The following is a 19227-nucleotide window of genomic DNA, read 5'->3' as shown; positions in this document are numbered from 1 at the left end:
CCCCTTCACTCCGGTCTGTTGGGTGTTCCCCAATAAACCCTTTCCATTACTCCGGCGTTCGGTGTGTTTTGTGACGGCTAACATTAATATATAACACTTTTGACTTGTATTCACTGATAATTAGTAATATTGAACATTTTTTCATATACTTATTGTCCATTTGTATCTTTCTAAAAATGTCTGTTCAGATCATTTGCCCTTTTTATTTGATTTTTTTTTTTTTTTTTTTTTTTTTGGACAGGCAGAGTTAGACAGTGAGAGAGACAGAGAGAAGGGTCTTCCTTCCGTTGGTTCACTCCCCAAATGGCTGCTACGGCCGGCGCGCTGCGCCGATCCAAAGCCAGGAGCCAGGTGCTTCCTCCTGGTCTCCCATGTGGGTGCAGGGCCCAACCACTTGGGCCATCTTCCACTGCCTTCCCAGGCCACAGCAGAGAGCTTGACTGGAAGAGGAGCAACTGAGACAGAATCCGGCCCCAACCGGGACTAGAACCCGGCGTGCCCACACTGCAGGCGGAGGATTAGCCTAGTGAGCCGTGGTGCCAGCCTATTTGATTATTTTTTACTCTTGAATTAAGGTCCTTACATGTTCTGGATATTAATCTCTTGTAGGATAACAGTTTGCAGGTATTTTCTCCCATTCTCTAGATTGTCTCTCTCTTTTTTTAAAAAGATTTATTTATTTATTTATTTATTTATTTGAAAGAGTTACACAGAGAGAGAGAGAGGTCTTCCATCCGCTGGTTCACTCCCCAGTTGGCTACAATGGCTAGAGCTGCACTGATCTGAAGCCAGGAGCCAGGAGCCAGGAGCTTCTTTCAGATCTCCCACACAGGACTTGGGCCATCTTCTACTGCTTTCCTAGGCCATAGCAGAGAGCTGGATTGGAAGTGGAGCAGCCGGGACTTGAATTGGCACCCATATGGGATGCCAGCACTGCAGGTGGCAGCCTTACCCACTGTGCCACAGTGCTGGCCCCTAGATTGTTTCTTAACTCACTCTGTTGATTATTTCCTTTGCTATGCAGAATCTTTTTAGTTTGATACAATCCCATTTGACAGTTTTTACTTTTGTTGCCTATGCTTTTGGGATCTTACCAAAAAATCTTTGCATAGTCTAATGTCCTGGAACGTCTCCCCTATGTTTCTTTTGAGTAATTTCATGGCTTCAAGATTTACATTTAGTGCTTTAATATATTTTCATTTATTTTTGATAGGATGAGAGATAGGGGGTTCAATTTCTTTTTTCTGCATATGAATGTCCAGTTTTCCTAGCACCACTTATTGAAGAAATTGCCCTTCCTCCAATATATGTTCTTAGGACCTTAGTCAAAAAAAAAAATGACTTGGCTATGAATTTATGGATTTATTTCTGGGTGTTCTATTCTGTTTCAATAGTCTGTGTATCTTGTTTTATGCCAGTACCATGCTGTTTGTTTATTATAGCCTTGTAGTATGTTTTGAAGTCAAATATTGTGGTGCCTCTAACTTGGTTCTTTTTGCTCAAGATACCTTTGGGTATTCAGGATCCATAAAAATTTTAGACGTATTTTTCTACTTCTGTGAAGAATATGATTGGTATTTTGATATGAATTGCATTGAATCTATATATTGCTTTGGATGGTAATTTCTAATTTAATTTTGAGGAATTGATATTGTGTGACTTGTACATATAGAATAGTATTTGACTGGAAGAGGAGCAACCGGGACAGAATCTGGCGCCCCGACCAGGACTAGAACCTGGGGTGCCAGTGCCACAGGCGGAGGATTAGCCTATTGAGCCACAGCCCAGGAGTGCAGTGGAGGATGGCCCAAGTGCTTGGGCCCTGTACCCGCATGGGAGACCAGGAGAAGCACCTGGCTCCTGGCTTCAGATCAGCGCGGTGCACAGGCCATTGGGGAGTGAACCAGCGAAGACCTTTCTCTCTGTCTCTCTCTCTCACTGTCCACTCTGCCTGTCAAAAAAAAAAAAAAAAAAGAATAGTATTTGATTTAAAAAATTTAGCTGATGTTTTTGGTGGTTAGCTGATGGTTAGTACCAGATAAATACAAAAACTGAAATGCTTTGTTTGAGCCTTTGTAAGTTACTTAATTTAAAGATATAGCAAGAAATAATTTTCAGAAATGATTTAACCATAGTTAAAATATCAAAGTTGATATCAAAATACCAAAGTTAAAATATTAATCTTTTGACTGGTACTTCAAAATAATTTTTCATGTTTTGTCCTAATTACAAGCAGATAAACAGTGTCAGAGTTAAGTGTCTTATAAAAAATTACAAATTCTGCCAGACTATCTTAATTTCTCAAACTCTAAATTATACCTAATTATTTCTGTATCTTAGTGTTCAGGATAATTATGCCTAAACATCATAAATATTACTTCCTTTCGTTCAAGAGCAGAAGGGACTTTCATTTATCACCATGGTGGTATACCTAAGTTCATTTTCATAAGCTTAAATGTAGCCATAAAAATCCAACACTGCCACTTTTTTTGTTTTTAAGATTTATTTTATTGATTTGAAAGAGTTACAGAGAGAGAGAACGACAGAGAGATAGGTCTTCCATCCACTGGTTCACTCCCCAGATGGCCGCAAAGGCCGGAGCTGCGCAGATCTGAAGCCAGGAGCCAGGGGCTTCTTCCAGGTCTCCCACGTGGGTGCAGGGGCCCAAGGGCTTGGGCCATATTCTACTGCTATCCCAAGCCATAGCACAGAGCTGGATCAGAAGAGGAGCAGCTGGGACTAGAACAGGCACCCATATGGGATGCCAGCACTTCAGGCCAGGGCTTTAACCCATTGCACCATAGCACCAGCCCCCAACACGGCCATGTTTCTACCTCATCTAGAGATTGAGTCCAAGGCTGGGAGAAATACCCTGTAGTATTTCTTGTTGTTTGCATTTAGTCTCTCTCATTTCCTTTTTGTCCATGAGAACTAAGAATATCTGGCACTGCAGGGATCACTGTACTTTTACCTCTGGTCTCTTTCCTTCACACCTGTTCGGTGACCTTGCTCCAGTAATTGTCCTCCCTTTGTGTTCCACATGATCTTCCTTCTCAAGCTACAAGGATACATTGCCCCAGCCTCAAATAAAGTCCCTTAGTGGTTCCTTCTTCAAGCCTTGTCTTGTCATTCTCTTTTCAGTGCACACTTCTTATGGGAGTAACCTTATTCCTTTTACTTTCTGACCATCCATGTAGCCATTACCCACTGCAGTCTGGTTCTTGTCCTCACCATTCTGGTTAAGCCAATCAACAAGCCTCTTCTGGTTCCCAGATCCCATGACTTACTTTCAGTTCTCCTCTTTGACCAACTATCTATCATATCTGACCTTGTTGCTTCCTGTTTTTCACGAGATACCTTATGTATTCATAGCATTGGCTTTCACTTATTTACCCAACAATAATGACAACAGCAATAACAATAAATAATACTGAACACTTAATATGTTTCAATCATTGTTCAAAAATATATTTATGTAAAATTACTTATTTAATCCAAACAACTATATGAAATAGCTTATATTATTATTAATACCCTATCATTGTTAGTGTCTGTTTCCCTACTTATGTAACCACTGAGAAATTACTTAGCTTCTTTAAGTTTCATTTTCCTCAGGCCGGCACCGTGGCTCAATAGGCTAATCCTCCGCCTTGCGGCGCCGGCACACCGGGTTCTAGTCCCGGTCGGGGCACCGGATTCTGTCCCAGTTGCCCCTCTTCCAGGCTAGCTCTCTGCTGTGGCCCGGGAGGGCAGTGGAGGATGGCCCAAGTTCTTGGGCCCTACACCCCAGGGGAGACCAGGAGAAGCATGCTGGCTCCTGCCTTCGGATCAGCGCAGTGCGCCGGCTGCAGTGTGCCGGCCGTGGCAGCCATTGGAGGGTGAACCAACGGCAAAGGAAGACCTTTCTCTCTGTCTCTCTCTCACTGTCCACTCTGCCTGTGGGGGAAAAAAAAAAAGATAAGTCTCATTTTCCTCATATGTAAGATGGTTGAACTGGCATTTCTTTGAGAATTAATATAATCCAGAGACTGGTATTGTGGTACATGGGTATGGGTTAAACTGCCTCCTACAATGCTGAAATCCTTTATGGGCCCTGGTTGAGTCCCAGCTGCCCCACTTCCAGTCTAGCTCTCTACTAATGCGTCTGGGAAAGCAGTGGAAGATGGCCCAAGTCCTTGGGCTCCTGAACCTATGTGGGAGACCTGGAAGAAACTCCTGGCTCCTGACTTCGTCCTGGCCCAGCCCTGGCTGTTGCAGCCCATTTGGGGAGTGAACCCTCAAATAGAAGATCTCTATATATATCTCTCCATCTCTCTCTCTCTGTAACTCTGCCTTTCAAATAAATCTTTAAAAAAATTAATCCATGTAACATAGGCAAGATATTAACTCAGATATGAGCAATAATTAGTTTTCTCCAGTTTATAAATGAAGATAAGAAGGTTAAGTAACTTACACCATTCAAATGCAAGTAAATCTGGTAGTACTCTTATTAAGTTCCCATTGTTCTATCTCCCTAGGCTGAACTGTTAACCACATAACTGGTTCTTTCCACTCTTTTCCTAGCTTTTCTTATAACTTTGCTGACTTTCTTTCTAGTTTTTCTAATGCATTCATTCTCCCAAAATCTATCTTTGGGGATGAACATTTGGCACAGCAGTTACAGTACTATCTGGGATGCCCACATCCCATGTTAGCATGCCTGGCTCAAGTCCTGGCTCCACTGCTGATCCAGCTTCCTACTAATGCACACCCTAGAAGGTAACAGATGATTTTACAATTACATGGGTCCAGGCCGCCCACATGGGGGATTTGGATTGAACCTGAGGGCCCTGGCTTTGGCCTGGTCTAATGTTGGCTATTGTTTTAGAGCTCTGGGATGGGACTAACATTGTGACACAGCAAGCTGAGCCATCACTTGTGACACATGCATTTCATATTGGAGTGGTGGTTCAAGTCCTGGTTCCTCTGCTTCAGCTCCTTACTAATGTGCCTGGGAAAGCAGCAGAAATGGCTAAAGTGCTTGGGCCCCTGGCATTCATGTGGGAAACTCAGATGGAGTTCATGGCTTCTGGCTCCTGGCTTCAGCCTGCTTCATATCATTCGTATCTCTCTCTCAAATAAAATGAAAATAAATAATTTCAAAATATATCTTTGGCCTTTCTGTTCTATACGTTTTTTGCTATATAGTTCATCTGCTTTCATGTCTTCATCTAATTAGATAATTCCAAACTCTTTCCTAAGCTTTTCAGCTACCTGATAAACTTCACACTCAAGATGCCCTTCTCTCCTTCATCACCCACACATGATTATTTTCTTATAGTTAACATTTTAGTTTTAGTGGCACCATTATTCATGCTCTCCAAGCTCAAATATCCCAAATTCTCTGATTTTTCTTTATTACCTCCTCAGAACAACCAAATAAATAGTAGACACTTGATTGTATTCTGTACTGCTCTGTTGCTGCTTCTTAATTTGCAACTCATAACCTCTTCTCTGGCATAGGCAGTAGCCACCACACTTTGATTTTGTCATATTACTCCAAGCCATTAATTTTGTTGAAATATGACTCTTAGAATTTTAACCTTAGATTTTAAAAGTCTGTCAGTGGGGCCGGCACTGTGGCATAGTGGGTAAAGCCGCTGCCTGCAGTGCCAGCATCCCATATTGGCACCAGTTCAAGTTCCAGCTGTTCCACTTCTGATCCAGCTCTCTGCTGTGGCCTGGGAAAGCAGTGGAAGATGGCCCAAGTCTTTGGGCCCCTGTGCCAACATGGGAGATTGGGAAGAAGCTCCTGGCTACAGAAATTGGGGAGTGAACCAGCAGATGGAAGACCTCTCTCTCTCTTTACCTCTCCTTCTTTCTGTGTAACTCACTTTCAAATAAATAAATAAATCTTTTTTAAAAAATTAAAATAACTTTAAAAAAGTCTATCAGTAAGTTCCTATTATCTACAGAATGATTCCAGATTCCATGATTTTCTAAGTATTTTATTAAACTACCTTTCCATTTTATTTCTTACTGTTTCTTATAGTTACTTTGATAAGCATAGTAGTTTCAAGTGTGAGTACTAGGCTACGATTGGACATTACTTTGTGTCCTTGCTGTTTAGCTTGTATATGACTCTAAGAAAGTTATTTAATCTCTATGAAATAAATTTTTTCACCTATAAAATGGAATATCTCAGTTGCTATCAAGATTAAATGACAATATAGGTCAGAGCTACTTGTCACGGTTCAAGAAATGGTACTTTTTTATTTATCCATCAAATCTGTAGTGGTGTCATCATTCTTATTTTTTCTGTTAGTAAGTTGTATTTTCCCTCTTTTTTCCTGGTTTGCCTGACTAGAGTTTATCAGTTTTTTTAAAGGATTAATTTATTTTATTTGAAAGGCAGAGTTACAGAGAAAGAGAGAGATCCTCCATCTGCTGGTTCATCCCCAAAATGGCTGCTCCGGGCCAAAACCAGGAGTCCCATCTGGGGTTCCCACATGGTCGCAGGGACCCAGAGACTTGGACCATCCTCCACTGCTTTCCCAGGCTCATTAACATGGAGCTGGATCAGAGGTAGAGCAGCTGGGACTCAAACCAGCACCCACATGGAATGCTGGTGACACAGGCAGCAGCTCAACCCACTATACCACACCACCAGCTCCAAGGTTTATCAATTTTATTAATCTTACTAAGTTTACTAGTTTTCTTAATGACCAGCTTTTGGTTTTATTGATTTTTCTCTGTTGCTTTTCTGTTTTATATTCATTAATTTTTATTCCACTTCTTAACTATATCCTCTCATTTTATATCTTATTTGTTCTTCATTTTCCAGTTTCTTAAGGTAGAAATTGAAGTCATTGATTTAAGATCTTTCATCTAATGTAGGTGCTCAATGCTGTAAGTTTCCCAGTAAGCACTAAATTAGCAGTATCACACAAGTTATGTAGTGTTTTATTTTCATTCATTCAAAATGCTTTCTGATTTCTTTTTTGATTTCTTCTTTGATCCATGACTTAGTTAGAAAGGCATTATTTATTTTTAAAATATTTAGAAATATTCCAGAGTTGTTTCTGCTATTATTTTCAAAATGTTTTCCATTATAGTTAAGGAATCTATTTTGTATGACTCATCCTTCTAAACTTTGTGAAAGTTCTTTATACCAGAATATGTTCTCCCTGGGGGCCAGCATTATGGCACGACAGGTTAAGTCACTGCCTGAGATGCTAGCATCACTTATGGGCATTGGTTTGAGTCCCGGCTGCTCTACTTCCAATCCAGTTCCTTGCTGATGTGTCTGGGAAAGCAGTCCAAATGGAGTTCTGAGCTGTTGGCTTCATCCTGGTCCAGGTCAGCTGTTGCAGCTGGAACTGAACCTGCTGATAAAGGATCTCTTTCCATCTCCCTCTCTGTTATATCTATCTCTCTATTTTCCCTTCTCTGTGTAGCTCTGCCTTTCAAATAAGTAAATATATCTTAAATAAAAAATTTGTTGGGCTGGCATTAGGGCAAAGCAGGTCAAATTGTACCTGTGATGCTGGCATCCCATATGGGCACCAGTTCATGTCCTAGAAGCTCTGCTTCTTGTGCCGCTCCCTGCTGATGGCCTGGAAAACGCAGCAGCAGGTGGCTCAAGTGCTTGGGTTCCTGCCACCTGTGTAGGAGACCCAGAAGAAGCTCCTGGCTCCTGGCTTCAGCCTGGCCCAGCCCCAGCCAGTGGATAGAAAATTCATTTCTCTCTTCCCCCACTCCTCTTTCTCCCTCTCCCTCTCCCCCTCCCTGTAACTATGACTTTCAAAATAAATAAGTAAATACTTTTAAATAAATAAGGAGTATGTTCTGTCTAGGTAACTAATATTTTTGTAGTTGAAAAGATTGTGTATTCTGTTGTCCTTGGGTGGGGAATTCTCTTTGGTGGAATTTTTTTAACTTTTTTTTTAATTTTAATTTTTTTAAAAAAGCAATGAAACAGAGAGAGGGAAAGAGAAAGGGAGCTGCTATCCACTAGTTCACTCCTCAGATACCCACAATAGCCATGGCTGGGCCAGGCTTAAGCTAGGAACCAGGTACTCAGTCTGAGCCTCTCAGTAGGTGGCAGGGATCCAGCTACTTGGTCCACCACCTGCTGCCTTCAAGGGTGTGCTTTAACAGAAAACTGGAGGAGGAGCAGAGCTAGGACTGGAACCCAGGTACTTTGATGTAGAATGCAGATGCCTGCCCCCAAGTGAAGAATTCTGTAAATGTCGATTAGATCATGGTGTTGATAGTATTGTTCAGACTCCCTGTGTGGTTTCTGCCTAGTTGTCCTATGAATTACTGACAGAGAATATTGAGATCTTCTACCTTAATTGTCTATTTTTCCAAGTGATTGTATTAGTTTCTGCTTCATATACTCTGAAACTCCCTTATTAGTTGCCTAAAATGTCTAGGCTTACTGGTTTTGTTTTTTTTTTCTTTTTAAAAAAGATTTATTTCTTTGAAGTCAAAGTTAAAAGAGAGAGGTCTTCCATCCGCTGGTTCACTCCCCAAATGGCCACAACAGGCAGGGCTGGGCCAGGCCGGAGCCAGAAGCTTTGTCCAGGTTTCCCTTGTGGATGCACTTTGGCCCAAGCTCTCTACTAGATCAGAAGTGGAGCAGCAAGGACTTGAACTGGCACCCATACAGGACCAACTATGCCACAGCACCAGCCCTGAGTCTTGCTATTTTTTGTTTTTGCTTTGTTTTGGTTTTGTTTTTTGTTTTTTGTTTTTTTTTTGATGTATTGACCCCTTTATCATTATGAAATGACCTTCTTTATCACTGATAATAGTACTCTGCTCCAATGTCTACTTTAATATCAATTTAATCACTCTAGATTTCCTTTTTCTAAATTTTTTTATTAAAAAGTAGATTTAGAGAGAGAGAGAGAGACCTTTCATATATTGGTTCACTCCCCAAATAGCCATAATGGTCTCCCAAGTGGGTGCAGGGGGCCCAGGCACTTGGGCCATCTTCTGCTGCTCTCCCAGGTGCATTAACAGGGAGCTGGATCACAAGTGGAGCAGCTGGGACTCCAACCAGTGCACATATGGGATGCCAGTGTTGCAGGTGGTGGCTTAACCCACTGTGCTGCAATGCTGGCCCTGCTGCATATTTCTTTTGCTTAGTTACCACAGTGTATATTTTCCAATTTATGTTTAACCTAATTGTTTCTTTGTGTTTAATGTGAGTATCTTGTACACAACAGCATATACTTGAGTCTGACATTCTTTAACAGCTGCATAATCTCTGCCATTCAAGTTTAGATCATTTACACTTAATGTGATTATTAATATGGTCAAATTTGTTTGCTTTCTACCTATCCTGTCTTTATCTTACCGTTAGCTTCCTCTTCTTTTTCTTCTTCTTTTGAATACTTTTAATTAGCTATAATTATTTCCTTCCTTTAATGATTGCTGTTGTTTTATAGTTTACACCTTTAAGTTCTCATGGTCAGATGACATACCACCTCTCATCCCCTTAAGCTTTGCCCGCCTGGAGCTGCTCTGCTCCCAGCGGCCAGAACGGAGGGGTAAAGTAGCCCTCGGCGGCCCCAGGGGGCGGGCAACTGTGCCAGTCCAGGGACCGTGCAAGGCACAAGGCGCCACTAGGAGTTTAAAAAAGTGATATATCACTTCAGTAGTATAAAAGCCTTAAAAGAACAGAGTTCCATTTCTCTCTCCAGAACTTTGTGCTGTTACTGTCATCCATTTTGCTTTTACATCTTATAACTCCCATGTTGCATTATTACTAATTTTGTTTAAGCAGTTATCTTTTTTTTAAGACTTTATTTATTTATTTGAGAGTTAGAGTTACAGACAGTGAGAGGAAGAGATAGAAAGGTCTTCCTTCAGTTGGTTCACTCCCCAGAGGGCCGCAACAGCCAGAACTATGCCGATCCAAAGCCAGGAGCCAGGAGCTTCTTCCTGGTCTCCCACGCAGGTGTAGGGGCCCAAGCACATGGGCCATTTTCTACTGCTTTCCCAGGCCATAGCAGAGAACTGGATTGGAAGAGAAAAAGATGAGACTAGAACCGGTGCCTATACGGGATGCTGGCGCTGCAGGCAGAGGATTAACTTACTGCACCATGGCGCCAGCCCCTAAGCAGTTATCTTTTAAAAATATTTAAATAATACCAAAAAGTGTGATATAATTACTCACATGGTTGCCATGCCCTGTGCTCTTCATGTCTTTGTGATTATCCGTAGTTCCATCTGGTATCATTCTTCTTCTGCCTCACTGACTTCTTACAGTGTGGGCCTTCTCAGAGGAATTCTTTCAGCTCTTGTATGTGAGCAAAGTATTTTTCCTCCAATTCTTTATTTTTTTTTTGAGAGAGAGACAAAAAGAACTGTCATCCATCTATCCATCCATCCATTTCACCCCCTAAATGCCTACAACAGCCCCAAGTCCAGTGCCAAAGCTAAGAACCAAGAACTTATTCCAGATCTCCCACATGGGTGGCAGGAACCCAAACACTGAGCCATCCCTGCTGCCTCCCAGGATCTGCAGTAGCAGAAAACTGGAGGCAGGTCTCAAACCCAGGCGCTCTTCTATGTGATGCAGGCATCTTAACCACTAAGGCATGTGCCTGCCCCTGGAGTTCAGTTTTTTTTGTTTGTTTGTTTTTTGTTTTGTTTTGTTTTGTTTTTTTTACAGGTAGAGTTATAGACAGAGACAGAGAGAAAGGTCTTCCTTCCGTTGGTTCACCCCCAAAATGGCCACTAGGGCTGGCGGTACACTGACCCTAAGCCAGGAGCCAGATGCTTCTTCCTGGTCTCCCATGCGAGTGCAGGTGCCCAAGGACTTGGGCCATCCTCCACTGCACTCCCGGGCCACAGCAGAGAGCTGGCCTGGAAGAGGAGCGACCGGGACAGAACCAGCGCCCCAACTGGGACTAGAACTTGGGGTGCCAGCGCCACAAGGTGGAGGATTAGCCTATTGCGCCGCAGCGCCAGCCTGAGTTCAGGTTTTTTTTTTTTTTTTTTTGACAGGCAGAGTGGACAGTGAGAGAGAGAGACAGAGAGAAAGGTCTTCCTTTGCCGTTGGTTCACCCTCCAATGGCCGCTGCGGCCGGCGCGCTGCGGCCTGCACACCGCGCTGATCCGATGGCAGGAGCCAGGTGCTTCTCCTGGTCTCCCATGGGGTGCAGGGCCCAAGCACTCGGGCCATCCTCCACTGCACTCCCTGGCCACAGCAGAGAGCTGGCCTGGAAGAGGGGCAACTGGGACAGAATCCGGCGCCCCGACCGGGACTAGAACCCGGTGTGCCAGCGCCGCAAGGCAGAGGATTAGCCTAGTGAGCCAAGGCACCGGCCCCTGAGTTCAGTTTTAAAAGATATTTTCACTGCATATACAATTCAAGATTAACAGGTTTTTTTTTTTTTCTTTTGGAGCTTTAAAATTATTGTATTGTTGTGGTAAGAAATCTGTCATCCTTATTTCTAATCTGCCATGACTTCCCTCCAGTGTTTTTCTCATTTTACACACTGTAGTTTTCATTTCTTTAAGTTTTAAGTGGGCCTTTTTGCATGTCTTACGTGTTTCTGCTCATATGTTTTGAACATATGAAATACAGTTATAGTAACTAATGTCTTTGCTAATTCATTTCTAGCTGGTTTTACTTATGATTATTCTCTTTATTATGGGTCATACCATCCTATTTCCTCTCCTGGTAGTTTTTTGCTCAATACTGTGTATAAGTTTTACCTTGTTGGATACTGGGGTTTTTTGTGTTTGTATGAATATTCTTGTGTTTTTTTTGGAACGGTATTAAATTACTTGGAAATAGTTTGATTCTTTCATTTACTTTTATACTAGAATCAAGATCACACATAATATGTATGAATTAAGAACACATATAATAATTATATAATTAGAGTCTTATAAACCGACTCTAAAATAATAAAATTATGCCTGAGAGAGTTCTTTGTCTTTATCTATTGCTTGGAATGGTGGGGTTTTCTCTGTTTTTCATAATTATAGAGGTTCATTTGTATTTGAAAATCTGAAATTCCAAAGATGGAATATCAAAGCGTAATTTCAATCTAAATTACTTGTGTGTTTGTCTTTAGGAAATTCTGTTTTACTTTGTAGCAAATGACTATATAAATGATTGTTTTCTATTCTGGAAAACAAAAATTAGAAGGTTTTGCCTGTTTTGTTAATATGTGTTAGATTACTTCTCATAAAATGTTTTTCCTTCTTTCAGGTCCCCTTGGAAAGGACTCCCAGAACTGACCAACGAGAATGGCCAGTACTGTCCTTTCAGCTGTGAAACACAAGCCTGGTCAATTGCTACTATTCTTGAAACACTTTATGATTTATAATTCATTTGTGTATATTTAATAAGCATGTGATCACTTATGTTATGGAATGCAAGGTCATAATACAGTCAAAATGCCTTCTCTGCATAAGCTCAAGTTATTTTAAAAATCTCATTCATATAATATTGATGCCCAATTGGGTAAAATTATAAAAGAATTGATTTTTATTAATGTACAAAGATAGGTAACTTTCATTTTGAATCAGAAAGAAAAATTATCAATACCAAAGGACTATTTTGGGATTCCTAGGTATCTGAAGAATTATGAACCCAAATTTGAAAAAAAATCATGTAATCTTCCATTTGTTTTAAACAAATAAAATATGAAAATGGAAAATACCTTTAAGTTGTGATATCTGTTATATACAGTAACAATATATAATGCATAGGCCAAGGTCATTAATATTCTTATCATTTACTGTAGTATTTTTCATACCTTGCACAATGCATTCAATAAATATTTAGTCAGTGTTGAATGATGGAATTTTCCACAATAATATATTTTCATAAATGGAGCATAGATTTCAAAATGTGCTTTTCTTTTTTTTCACTGATATATGTTTTTTAGTGTAATGAATGCCAGCAGTATATTTAACATATTTTACTTATGCTAATGATGCATAGGATATATGAAAAGACAAAGCATTAGGAAATTTATTTCCTAAAAATTTCCTGAAATTAGTCTGGAGTTCCAGTCTGCTGTAATGAGATGAATTTACATTTTCAAAATGAAAATTGTTGGGTGTATTTATGACAACTTTAAAGAAAAAATGTTATATTAATTTTCTAAAACTTAACCGTGGTTCGTGTGCAAAAATCTATTGATAGATCTTAGTAGATATTGGTTTTCTATTAATGAAAACCTACATTAAGAAGTTTAGCATTAAGATCAATCTTGATATAATAAAAATAGAGATATGAATTAAGTAGTTATCTTAAATTCAATGAAATAATTTGAGTCCTTTTTTATTTTGTTATTTTAAAACATCTTAAATCTAAAAAAGTCATAAAAAGAAAATATTTTTAACATTTATACAAGTTGACATTTTTTGAAATTACTTATTTCCTAGATGGAATTTTTTTACTGTTTTACAGTTTTTGTCTCAAGACACTTGAGTCAAAATTTAATCATTATACTTTCAGCTGGAAGAGAGTAGTCGCAAAAATCATTTCATTGCTAATTTACAGTTAATAAAATAATGGTTCAATAGCACTTTTCTCAGAGGTTACATACCCAACAACCTTAACTGTGACTAAGAAATAAAGAAGAAAAACAAGCAAACTAAACTTCTGGATGGCAAAAATATGTAAATGTTTCAGATGTCAAATACCTGTGCTTGAAAGATAACCAGCACACCCTACTTTAGAAATGGTCTTAACTTCATTTCCTGGATTCCTAGCCTAAAGCAGATTGAATCTTACACATTTAAGAGCAGTTGTGATAATCATCTGACCACTCTGTGTAAACACTTCCTTTCTTTTTTCAATTCCTTTCTTGTTCAGTATATAACCCTCTAAACTGTTCAGGTAAAAGGAATGACCTTTAAGAGAACCATTATAATCCATCAAAGTTTTGTGTGACTTACGTGTTGCTCTACCCTAATGTTTGTATTAAAGGAAATAAGGAAAGTAGGAGAAAACCAGGGTATTAAAGCAAAACAAGAAGAAACTGCTGACAGTTAAATCTGACTAAATGATTTGACAATTTTTAAAACAGAGCCATATTAGGTTATCTAAAGTAGGGCACCTTGGTAAATTTTTAGGATATTGATTTGCACCATAAACTAAGTGGTTCATAATCGTGATGATGAATATTAACAAAAGAATGTTAGAATATTCTGCATGGTTTATTTTAAAGTTTTAAGAAGGCATGTTAACACGATACCATTCATGGTAGTGAAAATAACAGTTTTAGGCTTTGAAGGATAAAAAGTCATTTGTCTAAAGAAGAGTTAGGTAGAATGCTTCATTCCTGATTGATGCTGGATAGGAAGTTACTGTATTACATGTCAACAGTGGTCTGTACCTTGGTTTTTCACTTATCCAAATCATTCTTCCTTTTTAATGTGAGAAGTAAACTTGCCAGTTTCACCAGTATGCTGTAACATTTTAATAATTTTTCAAATATAACTGAAGAAACATGAGACCTGTCAGATTAATGACCATTGTAACATATGTGCATTGTAATCCATTTCTGATATGTCTTAAGCTGCTCTCTATAGTGAGCAAATGTCATTTTTATGTCTGTGTGCTTGGAAAATAAAAATGTTTTTTAAAGGATGGGGTTTGCTTTTGTTACCTCCTTTACCATTTGCTGTGATTCAGTGCCTGTTAGTTTCAAGTGCTTACCTTTTTTGCAGGATTTGGGGAGGGGCAGAGAGAGAAGAATGTGAGACTCTCATGGTTACTGAATTAGTAACGTTGAAACTAGGAGCAAAGTTAGCTTTCCATATGCAGATAGATCTGCTGGCCATCGGATGCTCCTCCGGTATTTCTAAAACCTCTCCAATGCCGCGATCTCTTTATTCACCTTTCACCAACTTGAGGCAACCACTGCAGACCAGAACAGACAACGTATACACATGCTGACAAGCAGCCAAAAACATTTTTCACTTGTAATGTTACTAAATAATACTTACAAATATATACAGAATACCATCAAATGGCCAAAGTTAACCCGTTTAGTCTTTGCTTTAGTTACTATTGCTTCATTTCTACTACAGGTGAATATATCTTTATCTTCAGATTAAAAAATCCAAACCTGAGCCGGCGCCGTGGCTCAATAGGCTAATCCTCCACCTTGCGGCGCCGGCACACCGGGTTCTAGTCCCGGTTGGGGCGCCGGATTCTGTCCCGGTTGCCCCTCTTCCAGGCCAGCTCTCTGCTGTGGCCAGGGAGTGCAGTGGAGGATGGCCCAGGTGCTTGGGCCCTGCACCCCATGGGAGACCAGGAAAAGCACCTGGCTCCTGGCTCCTGCCATCGGATCAGCGCGGTGCGCCGGCTGCAGCGGCGGCCATTGGAGGGTGAACCAACGGCAAAGGAAGACCTTTCTCTCTGTCTCTCTCTCTCACTGTCCACTCTGCCTGTCAAAAAAAAAAAAAAAAAAAAAATCCAAACCTGTAACAATATGATTGATTTATATAGAACTTTAATGGGCCAATATATTGATTGAAGGAATTTGTTTTAGTTGTTTTGTTTTGCTTTTTTATATGTATAGGTGCCTTGAATTATATGGTAGTACTGATACTTAGATATTTTGGCTACAGTTTTTTTTTCCCTAACATGTTTGCCTCACATTTTGGTTAGAGGTTTTAAAAAATTTAAAAAATTGTAATGTTTCTTTAATCAGACTTTCAGTGTTTACCTTTTTGATCTACCCCTTCAGGATTAAATCTGCCTCATGTAATAATTTCATTAACTTTTGCTTCTATTTTAAGATTAAATCTGCCTCACATAATAATTTTATTAACTTTCACTTCTAGTTTCTTCCTTTTTGTTTTTGTTTCTCTAAAGGCTACATCTGGTATAAGGTAAGACATTACGTATGTTTTTTCCCAAATTACTATATCCCAGGCTAATGAGTTGAATATTACTTATGGTTATCCCTTTTTTCATTGAATTTTTCTTTAATATTTATAAGGTATTTTAATATTTGTAAGGGACTATTTGTAAGGTATAATGCTAAGGTTACCTGGGCCTATTCACTCATTTAATTATTCTAGTTTTTTTGTTTTAATGTTTGTTAGAGCTTTTTCTCACCACCTTTCTCTCACCCATCCCCTACTCTCATTTTTCAGATTCTTGTTATATATTCCCACCTATTTGTTCTTAAGTGTTTTTCCAAATCTAAAAATGTCCTTAACATTTTTACTAAACTTGTATTCACACTGTAAGTTAATCTGTTAAGAATTGACATATTTATAGTAGTTAATCTTACCTAAGAACATAGACATATGTCTGCATATATTCTAATTTTTTTATTCATCTTGCTGGAATTCTTCTGAATTTTTATATTTTTGGTTGCTGTGAACTATTTGATTCACCTTGATATCCAGTTAGTTGGAATGAGAAATTCATATTGAACACACATTTATTCCACCCCTACTATGTAATCAGCAATTGTACATCATGGGTGTTACACCTGAGCTGTAAGTGACAACACTGATAAAGACTCCTGCTCCAAGGCAGACTGCTGGACTGAGACTCAGTTCCTGACCTTCCTACCACAAGTCTTTCTCTCTTGTACTTACTGTTCTTTAGCTTTTATGCCTTCTATAAGTTCAAGCACATAAGAAACTTCTTTGAGGTTTTTATGTTGCTCTTTCAATAAATAAATATAAACTTAAGGGGCAGCACTGTGGCACAGAGAGCTAAGCTATACTTGCCTGTGACACCAGCATCCCATATCCCAGTGCTGATTCAAGTCCCAGCTGCTCTGCTTCCAATCCAGCTCCCTACTAATGTGCCTGGGGAAGCAGCAATGATGGCCCAAATACTTGGGCCCCTGCCACCCATGTGGGAGACCAGGATGGAATTCCTGGCTCCTGGCTTTGGCCTGACTCAGTTCTGAATATTGTGGCCATTTGGGGAATTAGCCAGTGGATGGAAATTTTTTTTTTTCTCTCTCTCTCCCCTTCTGCTTCTCCCTGCATTTCAAATAAATAAATATTTTAAAAAAAAATTATGTCACCGGCGCCGTGGCTCAATAGGCTAATCCTCCACCTGCGGCACTGGCACACCGAGTTCTAGTCCCGGTCGGGCACCGGATTCTGTCCCGGTTGTTCCTCTTCCAGTCCAGCTCTCTGCTGTGGCCCAGGAGTGCAGTGGAGGATGGCCCAAGTCCTTGGGCCCCGCACCCGCATGGGAGACCAGGAGAACCACCTGGCTCCTGGCTTCGGATCAACGCAGTGCGCCGGCCGCAGCGCACCAGCCACAGAGGTCATTGTGGGGTGAACCAGTGCTAAAGGAAGACCTTTCTCTCTGTCTCTCTCTCTCTCTCACTGTCGACTCTGCCTATCAAACAATAAATAAATAAAAAGATGTCCTTTTTTTATAAAATACAGTTACCTAAACCAGTGTTTCCCGAACTTTTACATACTGTGGCACACATCAGGGAGAAAAAAACATATTGAAGTAATGAGAGGAGGATATGCTGACTGCTGCCAACTAGTCAGAAACTGGTTGCCAGGGCTAAGGAAAACTCTTCCCACTCTAGTAACCCATTTATGCTGGAATTCCATTTGATTGGGAAATCACCTTGTGCCCGACATACGGAAAAACAAACCAATTACAATTAAAGAAGAAAATTGTTATGTTAGACTAGGGATAGTTCTTCTGCCTGTGGGCATGCTGGTACTTGTCCCAGTGGCCCCTGGGACTCTGGAGCCTTTGACTCAGATTAGGAGCTGTACCATCAGTTTACCTGGTTCTGAAGCTTCCAGACCCAGACTGAGCCACTGTACTAACTTCAGTGGTTCTCCAGCTCACAGACTGCCTATCGCAGACCTTCTCAGTCTCTGTAATCATGTGTACTAGTTCCCCTAGTAAATCCCCTCTCACAGCTCCTGCAGGTTCTGTTTCTCTATAGAGAATCCTGACTATCGCAGGCCCTCACTGGGTGCAGCCCTTGAGCTTGGACTTCTCAGCCTCTGGAACCATGAGCCAAATCCATGCTATGCTGTTATGGAAGAAGAAAATTAGCTAAAACATAGATAACTGAAGAGGGAAAAAAGAAACAGGTCCCATTAAATCTAGAAAATAAAACAAATAGCCAGCAGTGTTAAACAAAAAACCTACAAGTGTTATAATCATCCTCACCAGTTTCTTTAGTCCCAGGTAATTCATTCTTGTTTTGCTTGATCGTAGTTTAGCAGTTTTGGGGTTTTTCTTTTTGTTGTTGTTGTTAAATAAGATTAAAATATTTACTCTTTGCTTAAAACATTTTATTTATTTATTTGAGAGGCAGAGTTTCAGAAAAAGGAAGAGACAGAGAGAAAGGTCTTCCATCTACGAGTTTACTCCCCAAATGGCTGCAACAGCAGGATCTGGGCTGATCTGAAGCCAGAAGCCAGGAATCCCCCGTGGGTCTCACATGTGAATACAAGGGCCCAAGCAATTGGGCCATCTTCTACTGCTTTCCCAGGCCATAAGCAGAGAGCTAGATTAGATGAAGAACAGCTGGGACACAAACCAGTTCCCATATGGGATGCTTGTGCCAGAGGCAGAGGCTTAGCCCACTATGCCACAATGATAGTATTTATTTACTTTTAAGAAGAAGAGTTTCAATGGTAGCTAAGTGTGTACCTTCAAGTACATTACACAACTGTAGATTTGCCCATATATTTTATTTTGTGACTGCAACAAAATAGAAATATGACAAAATATATTTAAAATATAAATAGGTCAACAATTCTTAACTATCCAAGCTATTTGGGGATAGTTGCCAACTAATATAATTGGGAAATTTTAGTTTCACAGTTTTTGAAAAAAATATTTAGTTAGTTGTAAGAGTGACAAAGGCGGGGGACAAAGACAGACTCATCATCCATCCACTAGTTCACTCCCCAATGACAGGGCTGTGTCAAGCCAAACCAAGGAGCCCAGAATTCCCTTGGGGTCTCCCACGTGGGTGCAGGTGCCTAAGGACTTGGGCCATCTTCTGCTGCTTTCCCAGGTGCATTAACAGGGAGCTGAATAGGGAACATCAGCCTGGACTCAAGCCAACACTCATATGCAATGCCAGGCAGCAACTTACTGGCAGTGATGGCCCCTAGTTTAGCAGTTTTATGAACCAACCAATTTATTAGAGTTTTGAAAAATCCTTAAATAGCCCAATGGTATAATTTTTTTTTCATTTTATTTGAAATGGAGAGAGAGATGGATCTTCCATTCATTGG

General features: G+C 40.1%; 1 protein-coding gene and 1 long non-coding RNA gene across 5 annotated transcripts in view; one reads left to right on the top strand and one right to left on the bottom strand.

Annotated features, from left to right (window-relative positions):
• Positions 1-14611, top strand: part of AGL (amylo-alpha-1,6-glucosidase and 4-alpha-glucanotransferase) — an 88703-nt gene extending 74092 nt beyond the window's left edge. For 3 of the 4 annotated variants that reach the window (XM_008263966.4, XM_008263969.4, XM_008263968.4), the window contains exon 34: positions 12218-14611. In XM_008263966.4, the coding sequence (XP_008262188.1) occupies positions 12218-12335 (118 nt within the window). In that variant the 3' untranslated portion in view covers positions 12336-14611. 4 annotated transcript variants of the gene reach the window in all.
• Positions 12226-18821, bottom strand: LOC138850592 (uncharacterized). The gene is made up of 2 exons (XR_011390554.1): positions 15449-18821; positions 12226-15092 (listed from the first exon to the last, which is right to left on the bottom strand). It is a non-coding gene; the product is annotated as an uncharacterized lncRNA (long non-coding RNA).
• Between the last annotated feature and the right edge of the window lie 406 nt (positions 18822-19227).

Source organism: Oryctolagus cuniculus, chromosome 7 (assembly GCF_964237555.1).
Source record: "Oryctolagus cuniculus chromosome 7, mOryCun1.1, whole genome shotgun sequence".
In the NCBI taxonomy this organism is placed as follows: Eukaryota; Metazoa; Chordata; class Mammalia; order Lagomorpha; family Leporidae; genus Oryctolagus; species Oryctolagus cuniculus.
Note: the sequence above shows the minus strand (reverse complement) of the source record. Positions and strands in the feature narration are given on the sequence as shown.